The 22,284-nt window shown below is 39.4% G+C and overlaps 1 protein-coding gene across 2 annotated transcripts; it reads left to right on the top strand.

Annotated features, from left to right (window-relative positions):
- Positions 1-345: 345 nt before the first annotated feature.
- On the top strand, positions 346-21,551 carry arhgef19 (Rho guanine nucleotide exchange factor 19). Of its 2 annotated transcripts, none has more exons than XM_088409192.1 (16): positions 346-636; positions 8,555-9,200; positions 9,275-9,757; positions 10,535-10,661; positions 11,220-11,305; positions 11,390-11,646; positions 11,734-11,894; positions 11,970-12,122; positions 13,932-14,061; positions 14,756-14,830; positions 14,895-14,984; positions 15,674-15,837; positions 16,330-16,488; positions 16,567-16,646; positions 17,677-17,781; positions 18,843-21,551. In XM_088409192.1, the coding sequence occupies exons 2-16, from the start codon at positions 8,576-8,578 to the stop codon at positions 18,995-18,997; spliced, it is 2,850 nt and encodes a 949-aa protein (XP_088265318.1). In that variant the 5' UTR covers positions 346-636; positions 8,555-8,575; the 3' UTR covers positions 18,998-21,551. The 2 variants fall into 2 exon arrangements, with proteins under 2 accessions (XP_088265318.1, XP_088265317.1); XM_088409191.1 differs by lacking the exon at positions 346-636 and adding an exon at positions 1,799-1,903.
- The last annotated feature ends 733 nt before the right edge of the window (positions 21,552-22,284 follow it).

Here is a 22,284-nt window from a genome sequence, read left to right as displayed (position 1 = left end):
ATCAATAAATTGCTCCAATTAATTGGCTCATAATTTGAAAAGAATAATGTGATGTTCCTGTCACGGCATTAAACTATGTTTACTGATACCTGTAGAAACACAGTTAACATCTCATGTACCCTCTGAAGTGCCTTCACGAACCACTGTCCCATAACACAACAGTCTGGATGAAAATTGTGCGCGAAGGTCGCTAAGGTCAGTAACCTCATTCGCTGTCTGCTTTTCTCTCAGTCGCTGCCAGTTCGGGCAGGTGCTCAGCTGCAAGCCAGACTGTTTCAAGTTGGAGGCAGGGTGAGGGAAGGGAGGAGGAGAGTGAGAGAAAATAAGAGCGAGTAATAAGCCAACAGTGGCAGAAAGTTAGAGAGGAACGGAGGAGAATTGAGGAGAGACAGATGCAGCCAAAACATCAGCATTCTGACTCACTAACCTTTTTATTTGTTGGTTTCTCCACACAAACTAGGAGTGGAAGATTTTTTTTTTTTTTTTAACAAAACACAGGGGGAGTTAGGACACAAGGACAAGGCAGCGATGGACCACGGCGCTCTTCAGCCCGGGCCTTGCGCGGCTTGCAGGACCTTCACATTGTTGCAAGTGAGCTCCATCCGGCAGCAGCGTTAGGCTGCTCGCAGCTTTCAGGTATTCATTGTCAATGCATGGGTGTGGGAGCAGCTGAGCCAAAGTTGCGTGCTGGAATTCATGACTGAGAATGCGCATACTTGTGCAAAAATTGTGCCTCGTCAGTATAGTTAGCTTTTTTAGCAACTACTATGTAATGCGGAAGTGTCAAGTACAGCAGTATCTCGAGATTCATGCTTACTTTTTTTCCCCTCTGACTTGAGAGTAAAATTGTGGGATAAGAAAACTGTATGGTGGCAGCAGACTCAACTCGCTTCACAACAAACAGCACTTTGGCAGCTCTTTCTTGCCTTTAAAAAGTAAAATAAAATGACTGAGGCCATCTTCATTTACAATGTATGCATAATAAAATGCCTTAAAGGGACAATGTGTAAGATTTAGACCGCTTTTCATTAAAAAAGGAAGAAATTAAACGATTATACATTTTAAAAACTTGCAAATAAATGTGTTCTTAACGACCAACAGTACGTTTTAAATGTAATCATAGGTCTAGTTATGAAATTATATTACATGGAGGGTGGCACTCCTCCGGATTCTGCCATGTCTGCTGAAGCTACGGACAACGGTAAATGCAGTACCTCCTGCTGTCTGTAATGTAAAACGGTCTAAATCTTACACATTGTCCCTTTTAAATGATTAAATGTTGTATTTAATTGAATGTTAGCTATAACTGTGCCTATTCATTTGTGTCCACTGGAGTGGACATTTGTTTTTGGTCTATATTATTTGTCTCTCTGGAGCTAGCTACCCTACTAAGTCCTGGTCACTAGTGTGCTCAGTGGAGGACATTCTGGCCTTTCCAATGTGTTAACTTTGCTCTCTTTCTGAGACAAAATGGACACAATAATGGACACAAATGAATAGGCCAGCTATGAGGAGGATATGCATAATTTAAGCTTTTTATTTTCACTATTTTGTCAGAGCTCCCCTGACAACTACTTTCGTTTTATCACAAATAGCTGTACCCGTTCCGTCAATCTATTTATTTAAGACTCTGCGTTGACTTAACTTGCCCCTATCGCGTCTAAATGAAGTGAATGTCTGCTTTGCTTTGTCAACAGATCTTGTTGACTTTTAACACAACCCTGTCACTAAACATCAAGCTTCACTAATCATAATAATGCTAATGATAATATTGGGTGAGGAGATGATGTTGGGTGGTGTGCACCAAGGGGTGTTGCGCAGTGGGGCAGGTAAGCGCATGTCTGGGGTATGCTGATGCGGCATGAGAGCTTGTTACAAGCTGTACACGGCTGCCATATTCAAGGTAGGACTTTGCATCTCACATGTGAAAGCTTCGGGTGGAGACAAAGTGTGTGTGAAGGCACATTTGACACGTTTTTCGACACAGTTAACACTGGACTGTTTGACTCACAGTCTGCCATGAGAGGCGAGACTGAGGTGACTGTCTGCCACGATGATGAGTAAATGCTCTGGGATGTCAAATTCATGCATGCGTGTGTGTCTGCGCAAGCGCGCCTGTGTGTATGTCTAGTCTCTGAAATAATGGTTTTTCGATTAGCTGGCTCATGGCTGCGGGCGTCTCGCATACATGCATTGCCCTTTGCGGTGTTTCCCAACATTCATTGTACTAAGAAACATGTTCAGCGGTAGAAGAAAAAAAATACCAAAACATCACTAAAGTGTTCTTCAAAGAAGGGCTGGATGATTCTGGAAAAAAAATGTAGATTGATGACTGAAATCATGATTAAGAAAGACAATTGGAAACTCATTTGTCTGTGTGTATGTGTGTATCTGACACGTGAGAAATAATGACACTTAGTTTTTTCCACATTCATACAGTACTTGATGTCATTGTAAAAACTTTATTAAATTAATCTCTTACCTCAAAATTCGACACAAAATGCCCCATTATGATCAGTGGAAAAAAGATGCACCTGACTTTAATTTTGAGCATCACCTCATGAATACGCTATGAATACTTATGTAAATGGGATTTTATGGTTTATATTTTTAATAAACTCCCCCCAAAATGTCACAAAAATGTTGTTACATTGTCATAATGGTTTTTTTTGTGTATAACTTTGAGATAAGAGATTAATATAGGCTGCAAGATGACAACATGTATAAAAAGTAAAACGCTGTGAGTACATTCCGGATACACTGTAGAAAGCTAGCTAGCTAGTTAGCTAACGACCGTAGTTATCTAAGTAGCTAGAGACCTTTATAAATCATTTGCCCATTTATCTAGCTCACTGTCTTTAGATCTAGCTAGCGAGCTAAATAGAGAATTAATTAGCAAGCAAACGATTTATTTAAGCTAGCTTTCTAGCGAACTATCACTTTATCTTGTCTCTCTGTCTTATCGGCTTCCAATGTGATACTGATATTGTAACCGATCAGTAGTTCTCAAACGGTGGTACGTGCACAGACAGTTCAAGGGCTACAATTTGTTTTTTTGATGTTATGACAGGAACAGTAAATAATTCTTTGCGAATTTAGAGCAAATTAATTGGAACCTTAAGTTACTTATTACTCTTTTTTTCCTTATAGAGACTCCTTGGTAAAACGTCATGATAAACATAAACAATCGCAATAAAAATGTATAAAGTAAAGTTTGAACTTTTTTGTGCGTTGGTCATGCTGGAGATTTTTCCAATGTAGAATAGGCCATCCAAATTTTGATAGACATTTTTTGTTTATATAAACAAGCAGTACAGCAATTTCATGTGATCTGTAATCTCTCTCAATGCACCGGAGCGCTTGCATTGGAGCTATACCGACTGCTGCATGGACTCGCTGTCAATTCTTGCACTCAAAATGAGTAACTGGTGCCCATCGCCGGTCCCTTTGAGTGCCAGGCAGGCAAAGCGATTTAAACAAGGAAATTGTGAAAAAAAAGGTCTTCGGCATTAGCTCTAAGTGGCGATATATTATCGCTATACTGTATACTATTGTCATACATGCCGAACAATGGCTGAAGCATACGAAGCAAATTGGAAAAATAGAAGTGAACCGTTTTTCAAAATCCATTCCCTAAGCCAGAAATAAAACAGATGTTACACAATCTATATTCTGGATTTACAGAATATAATGCATGTCTGTACATGCAGCAGACCAGGGGCAATAGCGCCTCTGGTTGTGTGTCCTGTACATGTGGGGGAAAATTCTTTTTTCATTTTTGAGTCTTGGCCTTAATAGTAGTGGTCCCAGCTGTCCATAATAGCATCCTGCAGGCACGTGCGCAGTTGCGTTTCTTTGATTGTCTCCGGCCTGGGCTTAGCAGTCCATTTGACAGGAATGTGGGTCCGAGTCATCTTTGGAATGTGAAAAAATATCAGTCTCAGAGGGTCTTATCTGCTGGGGCTGGGAGGACCTTGTAAATGGACATGAACTTGAACGCTGAAGTATTTAAAAGACCACCTAGTGTGCAATATGCTAATAATTACAATGATTGATGCGTTTGATTTAGAGGAAGATAAGTCTTTGAAGTAGTGCTTTTTTTTTTCATTTGGCACACACAAGCCGCTTATAGCAGCATGCGTGCAAATTCAGAAGCCCGAGGCAACGCTGCGCACACCTGCGCGTTGAAAAAAATTCAGTGTTTCTTAGTCTTTGCGGCAAAATGTTCAGCCCTAGCACACACACACACACATTCGCTGACAAAGCAGGTGGGTGTATTCATGTAGGGCTTTATTCCAATCTGTTTATTTCAGGGACAATACTTGTTGGGCAGTCAGTTTGTTATGGGTTTTGTTTGTTTGAAAATGTAATATGTCCCAGCATGTCCTCATAATAAAAGAGCTCAGTCCAAAGTGCCAGTGTTGATGTTAGGTGGAGAGAAAGCTAAAATAAATATTAAAAAGCAATTCATCTACACTCTCCAAATTGGAAATTGCAAAGGCAGTTAAGGGTCATTTGTTAGCTGTAACTCTCCCAAATTAAACTTGGGAAATGTCTTTTTTTTTTTTTCAACTCTATAATATTACAGTACTCATATTGACCAACTCAAAATGTGAATCGGTCGTTTACGTGACAGGACTGAGCTGCATTTATTTTATTTTTTTAATTTTGTTTTGCAACAGACTTGCAATGTATTGGCAGTTTGCTCACAAACAGTTTATCTGCCTTTGTGGGCTAATTGTATTCAGTCAATGGTTCTCAGTGGTTGTTTGTTTGTGACTTTTTAATGATTTTAAAATGATGATTTTAAATTTTGACTTTTTAATTTTTTTTTTTTTTTTGGCTCGTCTGCTAGAAAATTGCAAGACTGATGCCTCGGGAATCTGTATGAACCTAACAAAATGAAGGCATTCAAATTTTTGCAAAGGATTGACTATGACACTAAGTTTATTCATTCGCAATGAGTTTCTTCGTGTTCCACTTCATTTGCTCTTAATTTGAAATGAAAAAAAAAACTGTCCCTGTCACGGCATCAAAAAGCATTAAATCAGATTTACTGACATCTGCAGAAACCCAATTGAAATATTACCCCGAGGCGGTTTCATGTTCCCCCAGGGATACTTGTATCAGTCAAGGAGGCGGGTATTTACTTAACTGATGTTTGGAGCCAATATTATTTTTCAGCAAAGGAAAGTATTGGTGTCCATATAAAATCAACATCCATCCTTGATGTAAAATTCCAACAAAAGTTCATAGAGTTCCTAGGGAATTCAGCACGTCTTTAAAGGTTAAATCAAGACTTAACAAAAGAAAACAAAAGTTTTTCAAGGCTTAAAAGTAACAGTAGTGTTAAAGTTCCAGCTGTTTTTGTTTTAAACATAAGATGCGGTGTTCCGGGGGTCAACAAAATCTCTTACAAATACAACAGCAAGATTAAATAAGTGAAGTTAAACAGTTTTTAGTGATTTATTATCAGACATCGGATTTTTGAAAAAGCTCGATGCCCTATTCATCAAAATTCCAATTTTTGCCACTGATAAATGCCTCATCTAATAATCTGTTTATCTCTCATTCTGGTGGCAGCCGATTCGCTGATCAGAGGACGTTATGACACCATACGTTATGATTAAGATGACGTAAGCTTGCCAAAAACTAATTTGTCACAAGAGTAGCCTTGCTATGACGAAAGCACAGACAGTGTTGTGGATGGTAGGGGGGGTCCAGACTTTCTTGGCGTTTACTTGCGAGATGGTCGCCGTGATTTTCAGGCTGTCATAAATTTCTGTTGGTATGCTGCAACTCCTAGTGTGCTCAGTAGAGAACATCCTGGCCTTTCAAATGATGTCTTATGTGTTTGGGTTTGAGGCAATTCACTTTGCTGTCTTCCCTTGACAAAATGGAGACTGCAGTGGACACAAATAAATTGGCTGGCTGTCAGGAGGATAGCGTCAATCTGTTTAGCGCTGCAAAGATCGGCCAATAACAGTGCCGTACTGATGACCTGAGGGTGTGGGGATATTGCAATTAACTATATTTGCGTTATACAGGCCCCAGGTGGCCAAGGTGAGCAAAGCAGACTGATTCTGAAGCGGTGTCCACACTCAGCCCTCGAGGGACGGTATCCTACATTTTTTCCAGGTTGTTTTCCTAAAAACATGCAGGATACCGGGGCTAGAGGACCAAGTTTAGGCAGTGTACGGCAAGACATGGAGAATGAAATCTCATTGTTCTCCCCAAAAGGAAAATCTCATATCGACGCACTCATTGTCGTTGGGAAAAAACAATCCCACAAGAAGACTGACTTTCCGCACACGTGCTGCTAAATGCTAATAATGTGCCTCTGTGTACACGACCCATGCAATTAGCGCGCTGTTGTGATGTCACACAGACACACAACGCATACAAACCAGCAGCTCTCACCCCACTGTGACTGACTCGAGCCACTGTGCTGTGTCCTGGCTGGTCCAATAGTGATAATAAAAAACCACTACAGTACCAATGTCTGTAGTTGTGACATGCCCTTTCCCTTATATGCCTTTCAATTACTTCCAGGTTGAATTATTAGAAAAATGAAAGAGTGAAGAAAATGTTTTGTAGGATTCTCAATTTAATCTCAGAGTTCTCACTATACTTGCAGAATTCTGACTTTAAAATGAGATTTTTTGAATGAACTCACACTTCTGACTGTGAGAATTCTGAGATAAAATTGAGGATCCTACTAACATTTTTTCCCACTGGCCCTAATCCTCTTCTGTAGATATTGCTTTTTTTAAAATTCAGTATGTCTTCCATATAAAAATAAAATATGAAAATAAAAGTCTACACACACCTATTCAAATGCCAGGTTGGGCATTTTGGCCACAATTCCCAATGGTTTGTTGGGAACAAATGCTTCACATCACCAAAGAAATAAACTAGTTGCCCTATTCAACAACTAATCGTTAATCAAATGAATCGATAGTTTAGAAAACTGAAAGTGTCAATGTGCTCCGCAGGGTTGCATAGAACGTATTGTAAAATAATGTTAATAAATAATAATGATAAATAATAAAGTTTTGCTTGCAGTCAGCCAATGATTTATCCACATACACCAGTTACCATGCACACCCTTCCAGGAGCCAAAGTAAAATTACAGGGCAAAAAGTCTCAAATAGCAGCCTGTTGTTGCTAAGATAGGGAAAACAACACATCTGAGGGATTGGATTTCTGATGGCTGTATTTTGATACCAGGAGCTCGAGGAGCGGGCAGGTAGAATCGGATCATTTGAAACCTTTTCTGGGATTTTTGTTGAAAATACTGTAATGAATGATATCCTGGAATGTGGCATTTGCTGGCCCCTCAATCACTTTGTATCGGCTCCAACCTGCGACTCGGGCTCAGCGGCCGCTACCGTATGACTGGATCGGTCTAAGCGCTTCCCACAGACTCTCAGGTGTCAGCCAGGCTCAAACATGCATAAAGACACCCTTTGTATGGGAACACATAGCCATTTGTGCTAACTATCTAAAGTGTGTATGGTTGTGGTGGTAGTGCGCTGGTTGGGGGGGGGCGAGATAAGGTAGACTGTCCTGGCCGCCTTCACCAGCACAGGTGTGGCTTTCCAGTAGTGTCACATCTCCTGCAAAGAGGAAGTTGAAATCTCACTTGCTGTCTTCATCACTGCAGGGCAAACACATTTGAAATGCAAAAAATATGGGTATTACGCAAAACCATCAATTATCTTTGAAAATAAGTACTGTATACATTAAAAAAAGGATATTTAAGATGGAACTAACTAACTCCCTAATATATTAGGATTAAAAATAAACTTATTTTTTTGCTTGGTGAAAAACAATAATAGACACAAAACCAACTACCACACTTCCACTCAATTATGAACTTGCATAGTTTTGATGATCACCTATTTTTTGGTCTTCGCAGCACCCTTCATTCCTCTGATGAAACAATCGATTTAAACAAATCTCTGCACACATTTTGGTCGATGAGACCAATTTGCCAAATTGAAACGGCACTTTTGAGTCAGCATTTGTTAAAACGAGGTCAGTATGAACAGCAGCTGTCTCAGGCTGCATCAAGGTTTGCAGTCATTTACATCCATCACGCCAGCCTATTTAGAGCACTCGAGCGCTGCTAGCTAGCGGCTACTTTAAGATGGACGCAGCTATACCGAAGCCTGAGCCACGGTGAACAGGCGCCACAGGTCAATGTCTGAACAACGTGATGTCGTTTGTATCGGAAGTCTGGAGCATCAGCATTGCTGTAGAAAGTCTAGTCGAGCTGTTATGCCTAGACACGCTGTGGGGGACAATTTCAAAATAAAAGCTTCTCAAGGCCTTTGTGTCCATATAATGTTTGGTTAACTGAGGTTTATTTTGAAGTTGCCCTTTTCGACACGTGTTTTACTGTCACATAGCGCATCAACATTTAGCGCTGCCAAAAAAGGTGCTCATTGACTCATTTCAGCCCTAAATGAAATGAAATGAATCCAAGTAGAATTGAACTCATGGGACTCCAAGAAATCATCACCACTGTTTTCCTGTCTCACTCCCTCAGATGCCGTCATCTTGAGGAGCCATGCTTCCCGGGTATGGACTCTCTCCTTTTCCTGATTTCCAGCCCCACCATCACGCTTTGCACTGCAGAGGCGACGGTTCTAACATGTGGCTCCCTAGTCCGGGCAAGTCGACGGCTCGCATCGACGAGGACCAACCTCTCCCTCACCCGTATCACCGGAAACATGTGGCCGTGTGCCAACAGGAGACTTTGACCTTCATTGACCTTCAGCCGCCAGAAAACGCTCCTCTAAATGGAGACGAGTCACCTTGTGACCAACGATACGCCACCAATGCCCCGCCTTTTGCCTTGTTGAATCCCTCGCGGGGTGAACTAATTGACTGGGCAAAAAGCTACCTTGGAACAGGCAAGGAGGATGACCATGTCATGAGCCTAAATGGTGATCAGCCGTACTCACTGAAACAGATTGATGAAGGAACACACGGTGTCACATCATATGATCACCCCCACCAAAGTAGTCTCCCTTTGGCCTTCCCGTTGTCCTCACTGTACACAAACAGAGATTCCTGGGATTCCCAGATACTTCATTCTCCATCACCACCCGAGGTTCCAGAATTTCACCATTTGGACTCCTACCATCCACAGAGGAGAACATCCCAAGGTTCGCTTAAAGAGAAGTCCATCCGTGAGTCTGCGCTTTTTTTTTTTTTTTTAAATTAACAGTTCGATGCCGATTTCAAGTTGTGTTATTATTCACAGGTCGTAAGATGCAAGTTTATTCTCCGGACATCCTCAGCGACGACTCTCTTGGCAGCCCCATCCTGGATGCAGACTTCCTCTTCCCTGTAACCTTCGCATCTTCCCTGGAGGAGGACCTCTGTGGACAATCCTTCCAAGACACAAGCACTAGCCCTTCATCCACAGATGCCACCCTTGACCTCCAGAACCTCAGTCAGGACGATATTCTCCATCTACCCACAGAAAGGCTGCCGATGTTTGAGGACTCACTACCAGGCGTTAGAGAAGATAGTCGGGATGTGTCACCGCTGCCAATGGGAGGAAGCGGCGTGCCGCGCAGTCGCCAAGTTGACCACGAGCGACGCCGCTTCTCAGCCTCAGAACTGATTTCCCGACTCCAGCTGTCCCAAAAGAAGAATTCCTTCACCTTGAAGCTGGGAAAGTCGCTGTCAGCCCGAGTCGCCTCCAAGGACCGACAGAGTTCTGGCGGTCTGAGCCCAGATAGTGAGTAGTAGTAACCTTGTCAATTTTATGGACCATGACATGTGAATTTGTCCAATCTTTTGATTTGTACGTCACAGAGGCTTTTCACATCAAAGGGAAAACTTTGAAAGATGACCCAAGGGAGCTGAAATTTCACCCAGATGGTGACAACATGTGAAAGTTGAAAATGGCACAACGTCTTAATCATCACACTACCAGGAGTAGTGTGTAAACAAATAATTTTCCATTTTAAATGAGCCTTAAATAACAATATTACATAAAATAAGAAAATAACACATTTTTGCACATTGTCGCTTCAGTCTTTAGTAGCGCCCAATCGATACGGATTTTGTTCAGGCCAAATCCAATTTTTGGAAGGCAAAAATATCAGTTACCAATTCATCATCCAATTAGTATAAACATACAATAAATTAATGAACATTTGTTTGCTCCCAATGTATTTCAAAGGGAGTCAAATATATGTACAGTAGCTATTCTTAATTTGCCCGCTGCCTATTTCTTATGAAATCCTAGATGATTTTCTGTATTCCACTTGATCATGTAATGTTGTGTAAATCGAACGCAGTCCACTTGAGATTCTGAATCCGCTGCGGTTAAAAAAAATAAAAATAATGCGTGAAAACATGTAAGACAAAGATAATGTAAACAATGCTGCAATATGTATGAATGGAACAGGAGCAAGTCCCACAAGTCGTCTTTATGGATCTATGTCCCACGTAGTCAATTAAAGTAGCAGGCATCTTGATACTGCTCTAATTGTGCTTAACCCTCCTTTAGACAAGTCCAACTCAAAGCGACTCAGCTCGGGCGGTGATAGCGCCCCCCACAGTCCTGTAGGACTAGCACCGCCAATGACCAGCAGCGACAACGGAGTGCCAACTCATTGGTGGAGCAGCAAACTCGGGTGAATATTTCAAATTGGAAAATTTGATTAGAACTATTTATTTATTTATTGTCTCTCATTCCCTGCTTGCAACAAATGTATGAACAGTGCCCAACTGCTATTGGTGCTGCGTATATTAATACAACATACATCCCTGCATGTTTCCAATTGGCAATTCACAAATTCACCCATTTGTAATGTTTTTTCTCGTGCGGCGTGTCTTCCGCTATTCATTGAAAAAATATTTGCATTTTGGTGTGCAAGTAATCATTTGCTTCAAGGAGTTATGCTAAACACATTCTCGTCTAAACACATTGTATTTTGTAGAATCTGAATCAAGCAATAAAATCCACTTGCGCTATCCGTCTCAGGGAGTGATCATTTTGCCATTTGCTGTTTGATGTCATTTTTAGTTGACATCAAGAAGCAAAATGGTAAAATGGATTTTTAAAAAAAGGGTGAAAGGTAGAAATGGGAAACTCCCCTTAATAATTTTATCACAAGGTGTAACAGAATAAAATGAATGTACAGCATAATGAGGTGGTTGACCTTACTGATGTCACTTATTGATGGCGACAGAATGCGAAAGCAATCCATTGAAGAAGACTCGTGCACGCCGCCCAATGTCGCCTGTTCCAATCGCTTATCAAGGTTCTTGCCGAGCTGTAAGTTAACGTCTTCCGCAACCGTTCCTCTTCTGCCTCTGTTCACAAGCGCGTAATTGAAAAGTGTTTCTGTGTTTCCCGTAGCCATCCTGTATCAAGAATACAGCGATGTCGCTATTAACAGAGAGATCCAAAGGCAGCAGGGCAAAGAGTTGGGCATAGAGGAGGAGAGCCTCAGGAACGAGGGCTCCGACGGGACCCCGTCTCCATCCAGTCTGTCTCCCTCCAGCTCTTTTTGCTCCTCCAGAGGTTCCGCTTTCGCCCTGTGGCAGGACATCCCGGATGTGCGCGCGAGTGGTCAGCTGGACAACTTCAGCAATCAGCAGAGAAAATTACAGGAGGTTGCCTTTACTTCATCTTGGGATGTCCTTTAAATTCCTGTGTCCTCTCTCTGCGGCAAACTGATAGAGCGTCGCACCTTCCTTTAGGCCAAATTTGAACTGGTGACATCCGAGGCCTCCTACATCCGAAGTTTGACCATCGCCGTCGATCACTTCATGCTGTCACAGGAGCTCTCGGAATGTCTCGGAGCTCAAGACAAGCAGTGGCTCTTCTCCAAGCTGCCCGAAGTCAAAGATGTCAGTGAGAGGTGAAGTCACGAGACGTTCATCTGTCATTGAACAAGTCTGTCAGGATGGCGTCCAGCTCTCTTTGTCCCTCGCAGGTTCCTTCGGGACTTGGAGCACAGGTTAGAGGAGGACATCCTGCGTTTTGATGTGTGTGACATTGTTCTGGATCACTGCCCGGCTTTGCGCAGGGTCTATTTACCCTATGTTACTAACCAGGCTTACCAAGAGCAGACCTATCAGCGTCTCCTGTGAGTAGACATTTTTTTCTTCTTGCTCAAATCAACACGTATCCTGTATTTTGATCGACCAAAATATTTAAAATCTTTGAGTTTAATTTGTTTGAATCAAATTGTTTGAATCAATCGAATAAATGTCTCCACCGAGCTTTCTCACTCACAGTTGCCATACGTGCACCATCTGTAACAATTGTGAGGAGAAATTGATTAGTTTGTTCCAAAATGCTCTTATCTACAATAATTCCATATCTTCATTGATCTAAAATGATGAGCATTTGTTTAGCTTTAAGTAAAAGTGCCTTTATTTTGTGTCTGAACAAGACCGAATATTAACAGGCTATTAGATTGGTTCAGACTCCAGAGTGTTATTGTCGTACTGGTAGGCCTGGTCCCCAATCCTAAGCCTAACCCACGGTCAACATATATACAGTACTTTTTGAAAAAATATCGATGCACTGAAGCCACAAAATGTGAAGTGTGAACTTGCGAGGAAAAAAAAAAACTGACGGTCTTTGCCTCCTGACTTTTAAGCACAGGTTAACAGACAATAGGAAATAGGCATATATTATTTATCCTTTGCCAAAAACAACTATTATTTGTCACCATTCGTGTCCTTATTTCTTTTTGTGTCTATTATGAGCAACACAATATCAGTAACTTAATATTGTGGCACACAATGTTTCATTTTTTTGTAGTATATTGAATTATGTTGTCATCAATACACTTTTATGATATAGTGTAATTTGGAATGCAAGATTTCTTTTAAAATACATTACAGAAATTCTTGAATTTCCATTCATTTCAATGATGATGTTAATGGAACAAATTAAAATATTGTAATATCACAAGGCACCAATCTACAAATACTGATTTTTCTGAGCCAAAGAAATGTGTCTTGCAAGTTTTGCAAAATAGTGGTTTTTGTCCTGATAACACACACACAAAAGCAAAGACTTGACTTTTATGTGCTGGTTGCACCAAATGTAATTTATAGTAGACATTGGTGGTGTGTTATGCATTCGTATACACCTGCATGATTTAACTTGTAGCGAGCTGAAGAATTCACCAAGTGCAAAAATGTTCCCTTTGAAATGTAACGTGACTCCTAACTGATCTGAGTTCATTTTCATTTTTTGGGCTATATCTATGAAAAAAATGAAATTAAAATTAATGTATGGATTGATAATGCATTTTTTTCTTAATAGAATAAAGTGGCTTCATTTTGAATAGCAATTAACTGGAGTATTTTTGGTCCATGTCTGCAAATATTTTGTGGAAATGTAAAAACATTTTTTCTCAGTCACGTATAAAAGCAAATACATCAAAATGCTGATGTGATCATCAAAAGTAATATATTTACAATTTCTATTCGACTATGAACCCATTCATCCACCCATCCCATTATCTTTAGCCGCTTATCCTCACTAGGGTTGCTGGCCTGCTGTTGCCTTTCCCAGCAGTAGGCGAGGGACGTGCATGTTTTTTGGAATGCGTCTTTCAAAGCGGATTGCATTCCACCCAAACGCATGAGACATCACTGGAAAGACCAGGATGCTCTAACTGGATACATACACACCGTAGGGTAGTGTGTGACTTCATTAATTCACTGCCAGCCCTGTAAAACGGAACTTTGAGGTCTTAGACCGTCAATGGCAGTGAATGAGTCAAATACTTTTGTGTCAAAAGACAAAATAAGTAAGACCTTGGCCAGTTTAAAATAATCTGAAAAACGTAGATCATTTTGGACCCTTTTGTGCATTTGAAGGGGTGTATACATTAGAATTAAGCAAATTTCAACATTGCCCTTCTTGTCATCGTCAGGCAGGAGAAAGCTCGCTTTCCCTCCACCTTGGCCCGTCTGGAAGAGGACAGCATCTGCCAGAGACTGCCTCTGACTTCCTTTCTAATCCTCCCATTCCAGAGGATCACTCGCCTCAAAATGCTGGTGGAGGTACACTTTAAACACACTGCACGCTTTCTGTTTGCACTTGAAAGCCAATAATATTGAAGTAGGGCTGCACGATTATGTCCAAAATAATCATCACGATCATTCTTCACGTTTATTTAGTATTAATATTCAAGATGTCTATATATTGCCCTTTTTTTAAACGAGCAGTATATAAACAAGGCTTCAAGGCTTAATACTTACGAATAATAACAATAAACTAAAATAGATAAATAACGTAAATAATAATTAAAAGAAACATCACACAAAACATGGCAAAACTTGGCACCCGGAGCAACACAGCTAACTTACTTGCTAAGTGCAAACCAATGAAAAAAAATAAGCCTACTTAGAACCAAGCACATTATTTACTTTTTAGCAAATTTTAATCAATTAGCAGTCAAAATGTCATTTTTTGTCAATTCAAACCAAATTTATCCCGAATGTATTTTTTTGCCAACTGGATTTTTCAAACCGGGTCTCAATTCACAGTTGGGAAACAAGGCCCCCTAGTGTTAGGAGGGTAAAGTGCTTGATTTGGCTTGTAATATAAAAAATTGACTTTTTAAATGTTGACATCGCCAAGGATCAGTTTGATTAATCGTGGCAGCCAATATCGTGATTGCGATTAAAATTCAAATAATTGAGTGCATTACTTGTTTGATTGGGTACATTTAAAAGAAAGTAAAACTGTTTGTAGAACATCTTGAAGAGGACCACGCCAGGCTCCAGAGATGAGGACACTGCAACAAAGGCATTCAACGAGCTCAAAAAGGTACTGACTACCATTCGAAACAATCTTGTGGACAATCCTTACTCTGGTTAACGTCTTGTCTTAGATCATTAAGGAGTGCAACTCCAGCGTGCAGTCCATGAAGAGGATGGAGGAGCTCATCCACCTCAACAAGAAAATACATTTTGAGGGCAAGGTGACACAAGTCTGTTGATTGCTACAACCGCACAAAGTGAATTCAGAGCTTTGTCGCAAAATGCATTCTATATGTTTGAAAATAATTGTTGGAAATGTGCAAAGACAACATCTAGTGCTGAGATTTATAACCATAAATAAAAAGACTTTGGATACAGTGTGTTATTGTGGCAGATCAAAAGATTGATATACAACCACAAAAATAGTGGCTTCAGTTATTTATTTTCTGCACAATAGTCATTCTGTTGACTAGTGCTTTTACTTTTGCTCATGCTAAATACTATCTTGTGTGATAGTTTAGCAGCTGTAAACTGGTCAACGCATTCACCATGATCCAACCTCTTAGCTTGTTCCAGGCTTTGTGCCACTCGAGTAAAATTTGTATCCCATGCCCCTGGATTTTTCAAACAAATAATGACATGTTTCCACGTACCATTAGCCATGTGCTCGTAGACGAGTCATTGCCGTTTGATTCATTGAATTAGTATTTCCTTTGATATTTGAGATGTTTTTCATATGACAATAAAACTTTTGAATCTTGAACCGTTCACTAAAATGAGTCATTCAAAAGATGGCTCTTTTATGGGTTTTTTTTTAGTTTATTTTAAAACATCGAAACGCGTTTCTCTGTTGATGGTCAAATTTCCAAAACTTTTTATTTTCTTAACAAACAAATCATTTTCTGTCCAGATCTTCCCTCTGATTTCCCAGTCACGCTGGCTGGTGAAGCATGGGGAACTTCTTGAGGTGGACACGCAGACCATGAGTATTTCTGGATCCAAATTCAAGCTGCCCACCAAGCCAGTGTACCTACACCTGTTCAACGACTGCCTCTTGCTGTCCAGGAGGAAAGAGTAGGTCATAAACTCTGAATATTAAAAAAGTAATAATAATAATCAATTAACAGTCAAAATGTCATTTTCGATCATTTCAAGACGAATTTATTCCGCTTTTTTCCAATCAGATTTTAAAAAATCGGTCTCAATTGACAGTCGGGAAACAATGTTTCCTAGTGGTAGAATGGAAAAGGGCTTGATTTGACTTTTATTTAAAAGAAGTGCTTGACGTTTTAAATGTCAATATCGCCGAGGATCAGCAGCCAATACCGATTCAAATTCAATTAATTGTGCAGCCCTAATACATACACACACACATATATGTGTATATATATATATATATATATATATATATATATATATATATATATATATATATATATATATATATATATATATATATATATATATATATATATATATATATTTATACATGTGTATATATGTATGTATGTGTATATATACATCACAGCTTGATTTGTATCCCCATTGTATGTGTTTGTTTTGTAGCACGTGGAAGTTCTTGGTGTTTGTCCATGCCAAGATAGGGGAGCTAAAAGTGAAGGATTTGAGTCAGAAGTTGCAAGGAATCTCTGGCTTCATTTTCCACCTCCAGTTGTGTGAGGGACAGCAGCTCAAGCATCAGATTCTGCTCAAATCTAACACTGAGTGCGTACTGAAGCCTCAAGTGGATGGCTTCCATGACAACTCTCCTCTAAGTCGTGTTGCGATTTTGTGTCCATCAAGGAGTGGGAAGCAGCGATGGATCGCAGCCATGTTTCCCTCTAATCCTCTAGAAGACATCGAGCAAGCCAGCGAGAATGAGGGTGAGTACACAGTAGGGATGAACCATTTTGAAAAATAATCCAGATCTTACTTTTTTTTCAATAATGCAATTTAATACGTAATTATTTTTCCAAGATAGAGGATCTATCAGATTTCATAGAGAAATGTGCATCAAACTTAAATAGACGTTTAGTAGTTAATACAGTTCGCCCAAGGGTTTTTTTCATCCTTCTTTTGTGACTCTCTATGACTTTGGAAATAATGAGCACTTTAAATTTGGAAAGTCACTTTGTTTTCCAATAATATAATCGTGAATACGAAGATCACAGCGCTCTTGTGACATGAAAATAGAACATTATAGATAGCGAATTTCAGTACCAGTCAAAACTTTGGAAACACCTTCAAATTCTTTTTTTTCTTTTCCCCCTACATTGTAAAATTAATACTGACATGTAGATTACTATATGACGCAACATGCAAGGGATTCAAACCAAAATATGTTTTAATTTTAATATTGTTCAAAGTAGATGTGCTTTATGACATGGAATGAGTTTAAGTTCACAGCCAAACTTTTGACTGCTATTGTAAATATTACATATGGCCGTCATTTAGTAAATCTATATTTCACATCAAGTAGTCCTTTCACCTGAACCGCTGGAATGATGATGTAGCAGATGGCATTTTGGCTTGCATTTGTGGGTGGGTACCTTTAATTTCATGAGTATGAGGATTATTTAGACATTCTTTTATTTTATATGCAGTGTCATCCTCACTTTCGTTGTCCAAAATGTTTTGTGGCTTCTATTTTTTTTCTGTGGAAAATGGTCAAAATGTTTTTGAGTAATGAAGGTAAACAAACCCCTGAAATAACCATGTACACACACAGTATATAACATATAAAACCCAACCTCTCACCAAAATGAAGCCTATTTCTTTGAGTTGCAGCCTTTTGCAATTTGAACACGTCCTTCCACAACATTGAAAAATTGATTTGGATATTTTACGGGGACTACTGTGAAGCATGATCACAAAACCATCACATTCTCACATTTCCTTACCTTTTCATCTCAGACATATCTCAGGTCCAGTGCATTCGAAGCTACCAGGCACAAGAACACGATGAGTTAACACTGGAGAAGGCGGACATTCTCCATGCCAAGACCATCACGAATGACGGTAAGAAAATTGTTAGAAATACTGTATATTCGCATGTCAATGTAAAAGAGCCAATGGTTACATTCAAAATGGACTTTTAAATTGGTTTGTTTTACTTTCCGTTTGGCTTGTCCCAGTAGTGTTCAAATTTATATAAAATATGTTTGAACTGGCTGTCAAGTGGGAAATAAAACAACCAAGCATTTTTATTTCTACAGTGGTACTTTGAGGCAAGAGTGACCCAAATCGTGCTTTCCAAGATACAAGATTCATTCATTTATTTTTATTGTTTTAATATACACAGACCAGATTTTTTTTTTGCTGTTGAGAGGTAGAGACATGGTCAATCAGTCCACCTTAAAAATATGTTTTCAATGCCATGCCTGATACTAGCACCAGTCAAAGGGTGGAAAAACACTTACTTCACCCTAAGGGTTTTTTGCTTGCTCTGGTTGTAGAATCTGAAGTCAGATTGGGGGGGTATCAATTCTGACTATTTGGCATTTGTTAATAATCCTGTGTTTAAAGGAAACATTACGTTCACACAGAAGCTGAATTCTGATTGGACAAAAACAAATAACGATCCTAAAGTTGTTCTCTCGTCGCTGCCTGGTACCAAAAGTGGCACCAATTCAGTGTCAAAACAAGAGCACAAACTGGAAGTGGAGACTAAATGTTGCTATCTTCACTGCGCTTTCTTTAAGGAGCATGGAGAATATAACTTGACAGATTTAGGGGCACAAAATAAATCATCCATTATTATTTGGATGTATTTTGGATGAAAAAAAAGAAACTAATGTCTTGATCTCTTTGCAAAAAATTGCCATGAACAAAGCAACCACAACTTTGTTACAGTACACCATGTGAAACAAACACAACAACATTGCTTCCAGGGCAAGCAACATCATAAATTGTAAGAGGTCCTGTCTGAAGCCAGATATGGTTTAGGAGGATCTGTAGAATTTGAATTGTTGCATTTGAGCCATGCATGCATTTATGCACACACCCAATTGTTGATAGGTTACTCCATTTTTTTGTGTTTCATTTCGCACATTTGTTAATGTGGTTGATCTTTCCCCCAGGTTGGGTGGAAGGCATCCGTCTGTCCGACGGGGAACGGGGCTGGTTCCCCAAACCCTACGTGGAGGAAATCACGAGTCGCAGTGCGCGCCTCCGCAACCTTCGCGAAAATATTCGCATCAAATGTGTCATACAAAAGCTGGAAGGAGAGGACTAGCTATTTACTGTATGCAGGAACTTCTCAAGTGATGAATGTCTCCCATCCCAGGACACATAATAGTGTGGAGACCAGTGTTTTCCTGTTGCCAAGCCAAATCTATAACCAGGATGGCCAGGATGTCCTCCATCGAGCAGACTAGGGTTTAATAGGGTTTATTAGGTTAGCTTCAGTGACTCAAAAGATACAGTGCTGTGAAATGTATTTGGATCCTTCCTGATGTCTGTGTTTTTCCTTATTTGTCATTCACAAAGTTTTCGTTTAATCAAACCAAATTTAAGATCACATTGAGACAGCTGTACAGTAGGATATATAAAATGCAGTTTCTAAATCATGCTTTCATTTACCAATGAGGGGATGAAAATACGAATGATGCGATCCTATGTGAAAACCTAATTGCCCCCTCCCCTGGCTTAATCATAAAGCCACTGTGAGTATTATCCACATATTTTGGGAATGCTAAGCTCAGTTTCACAGGCCAAACCAAAATCTAACTCCAACCGTCTTTGATGAATCAAGACGTCACTTAAATAGAATCTAATGGACAAAGGTAATTTACAAAATCCCAAGAACAAATGCATCATCCAAAGAAATTCCAGAAAAAATGTGAAAAAAATGATTGAAAGCTGGAAAGGGTTGCAGTGATAAACCTTCTCAGTTGACCAACAAACCTTACTCCAAGAGTATGATGACGACGTATGATGACACCCAGAAGATCACAAAAGAACCTAGAAAAAATACCAAAGAACTGCCCAAAGACCTGCATGCCTTTCTTAAGGTCAGTGTTCATGACTACACTTTAAGAAAGACACTGGCCAAAGATGGCATCCATAGGAGGGTTTCCAGGCAAAAAAATACAAATAAAAACACTGCTGTCACAATAGAACGCAAAAACTCATTTGTCAAAAAAAGCACCTTGAAGCTCAAGACTTTTGGAAGAAGTGCAGCCCAATGAGTGTGTGGCTAACAGTAAAACATGGTGGCGATTATGTGACGGTCTGCTTCGCTTTGTCAGCTTGCTGTGATCGACTGAAAAATTAACCTGTTTACCAATTCCTGAAAGTGAACGGCCGGCGTCAAATTTAAACGCTTTTGGATCATGCGGTCAGACTACGGTTTGAAACACGCTGTTGTTGAAGTATTCTGTATCCCACCATTCTGAGTATTCCTCCTTTGAATGGTTCAAAAGGGTAAAATAGTTCTAGCGTGGCCAAGTCAAAGTCTGAATTTAAATCCAATTGAGATGTGACCTTAAACGGGCAGTTAATGGAAGAAAGCCCTCCACTATGACAAAGTTGAAACAATTCTCTAAAGAAAAATGGTCCAAAATCTCCAGTGTGTGAAAGATTCCTCATCAATAATCACATACGTTACATTTCAGTTATTGCTGCCAAAAGTGGCACAGCTCGCTTTTTGTTTCACATAGGATTAGATACGTTTGCATCCCCCACCCCCATGGTGATTAATATAATGTTTCAGAAATTGTTTTTGATATAATTCTAGGGTTGTTTCAGTGTAAAATTAATATTGTTTTTAATGACATGTAACATTTGTTAGGGATAAATACACACCAAAAAAACCCCCATCAAAATCATTAAGAGGCAAATCATTTTTTTATCAGCACTGTATACTATACAGTGTATACTACGCCAAATCCCTCAGTTTTCCAGGTTTCTCTCTCCAACACAACTGATTCAAATAGGTAGATCATCAGCAATCTCTGCAGGAGCTTGAATAAGGTGTGTTTAATAGTGAAGCATCTAAAACATGCACATTACCGGCCCTCAAGGACTGGAATTAGACATCTACGGTATAGATCAGGGGTAGGCAACACCATTCCTAGGGAGTCGCATACCTGCATGTTTTTGAGGTCTTTCCTACAGTACATCACACCCAATTCGAATAATCAGCCCATCAGCAAGCTCTGCAGAAGCTTGATCGTTTGAATCAGATGTGTTATAGAAGGGAGACAATGAATACATGCAAGATTTTGGCTGTCCAGGACCAAAGTTTCCTACCCCTTGTATAGACCAAAAACATATGTCCATGACAGTAGACACAAATGAAGGGGCTGGCTCTCAGGAGGATGCAACTATGAAGCATTTAGCATCACGGAAGCAATAAAATCAAGGCTATGTCAAGCAACTACCTCTTTACCAATCAGATTGTCCAATAAAATAAATGTTTCTCATTGTTTTTTTAACTTTAGAATCATTGTTTGATCAAAGATTTTTGTAAATGTTCATAAAATTAATTTACAGGACATTTGTTAGACTTACAGTATCATTGCTGTAACAGGAACGTGCAGTTTCCGACCATGATTACCAATACTTTAAAGCTTATGTCTCATCAAATGTTTCTATCTCTTCTTCTATGGTTGTTTGTGACTTAAATTTCTATTTATGCTTCAGCTCTTTTTTTCTCTTGGTGTAAAGAGTTGATGAGTTCTAATTTATATGAACAGAAATAATGTTCAGAAACTACTCTTAGCATCGCATGAGACTAGATGTCTGCCCACTACTGCAACCTAAGAAAATAAATGCAAATTGTTCTACTTTGTCTTGTCTTGGAGCAGTGTTGCTATAGGAAAAAGATTAAATTACACACCCATACACACCAGGTATGCTGCCTAGGGGTTGTAAAAACACCACATGATGAAATAGATTTTTTTTAAATACTTAAAATATAAAGCAAAGTAAATAATACAGACTTAATGATAATGCTCTGAATTCATATTAAGATTTTATAACATTGTGGAATTATAGTAATAGAACCAAATAATAAATAAATAAAACAGTAATGAGTTATTAATTTATTTTGTATATACTGTACAATGTATTCCAATGAAGTCTAGGCTTCCCTGCTCAAACTACTGCCCCACGACCCGACCTTTGATAAAGCGGTAGCTAATGGATGGATGGATGGATGTTTGATCATGTCACGTCCAACATTTCGAACTAAAAAATAAAAGTGTGTTTAATATATGTTAATTTCGGTTTTGGACTGTTATCGGTTGCAATAGTGGTGTTGTAGTCTAATATGCCTACATTACAGAAATTACTGCAGTACAAATATCAGTTATCCACATGGGATCGCTTTTCACACAGCTGTTCACAGGGTTCGACACTACAGAACTGTGGAAATAAATGGGGAAAAAAATGCATTTATCCGTCAGGTTGGTCATGGAAATATTTTTTCCCATGCATACTCTTTTTTTTTTTCATGCGTGCTTCTCTCTTGTTAGGTGTTTGTTTTTGATTACCGTTTTTTGTTTGTGTGATTTGCAC

The sequence above is a fragment of the Hippichthys cyanospilos genome, chromosome 2 (genome assembly GCF_059441005.1).
Source record: "Hippichthys cyanospilos isolate Australia breed blue-spotted pipefish chromosome 2, RoL_Hcya_1.0, whole genome shotgun sequence".
NCBI lineage: Eukaryota > Metazoa > Chordata > Actinopteri > Syngnathiformes > Syngnathidae > Hippichthys > Hippichthys cyanospilos.
The sequence above is the reverse complement of the archived record's forward strand: the minus strand, read 5'-3'. Positions and strand labels throughout refer to the sequence as shown.

Coding starts and splice junctions, on each gene's coding strand:
- arhgef19 (XM_088409192.1), top strand. CDS start 8,576: ATGCTTCCCGGGTATGGACTCTCTCCTTTTCCTGATTTCCAGCCCCAC. Junction 11,647..11,733: donor AGCAGAGAAAATTACAGGAG/GTTGCCTTTACT, acceptor ACCTTCCTTTAG/GCCAAATTTGAACTGGTGAC. Junction 14,062..14,755: donor GCCTCAAAATGCTGGTGGAG/GTACACTTTAAA, acceptor AACTGTTTGTAG/AACATCTTGAAGAGGACCAC.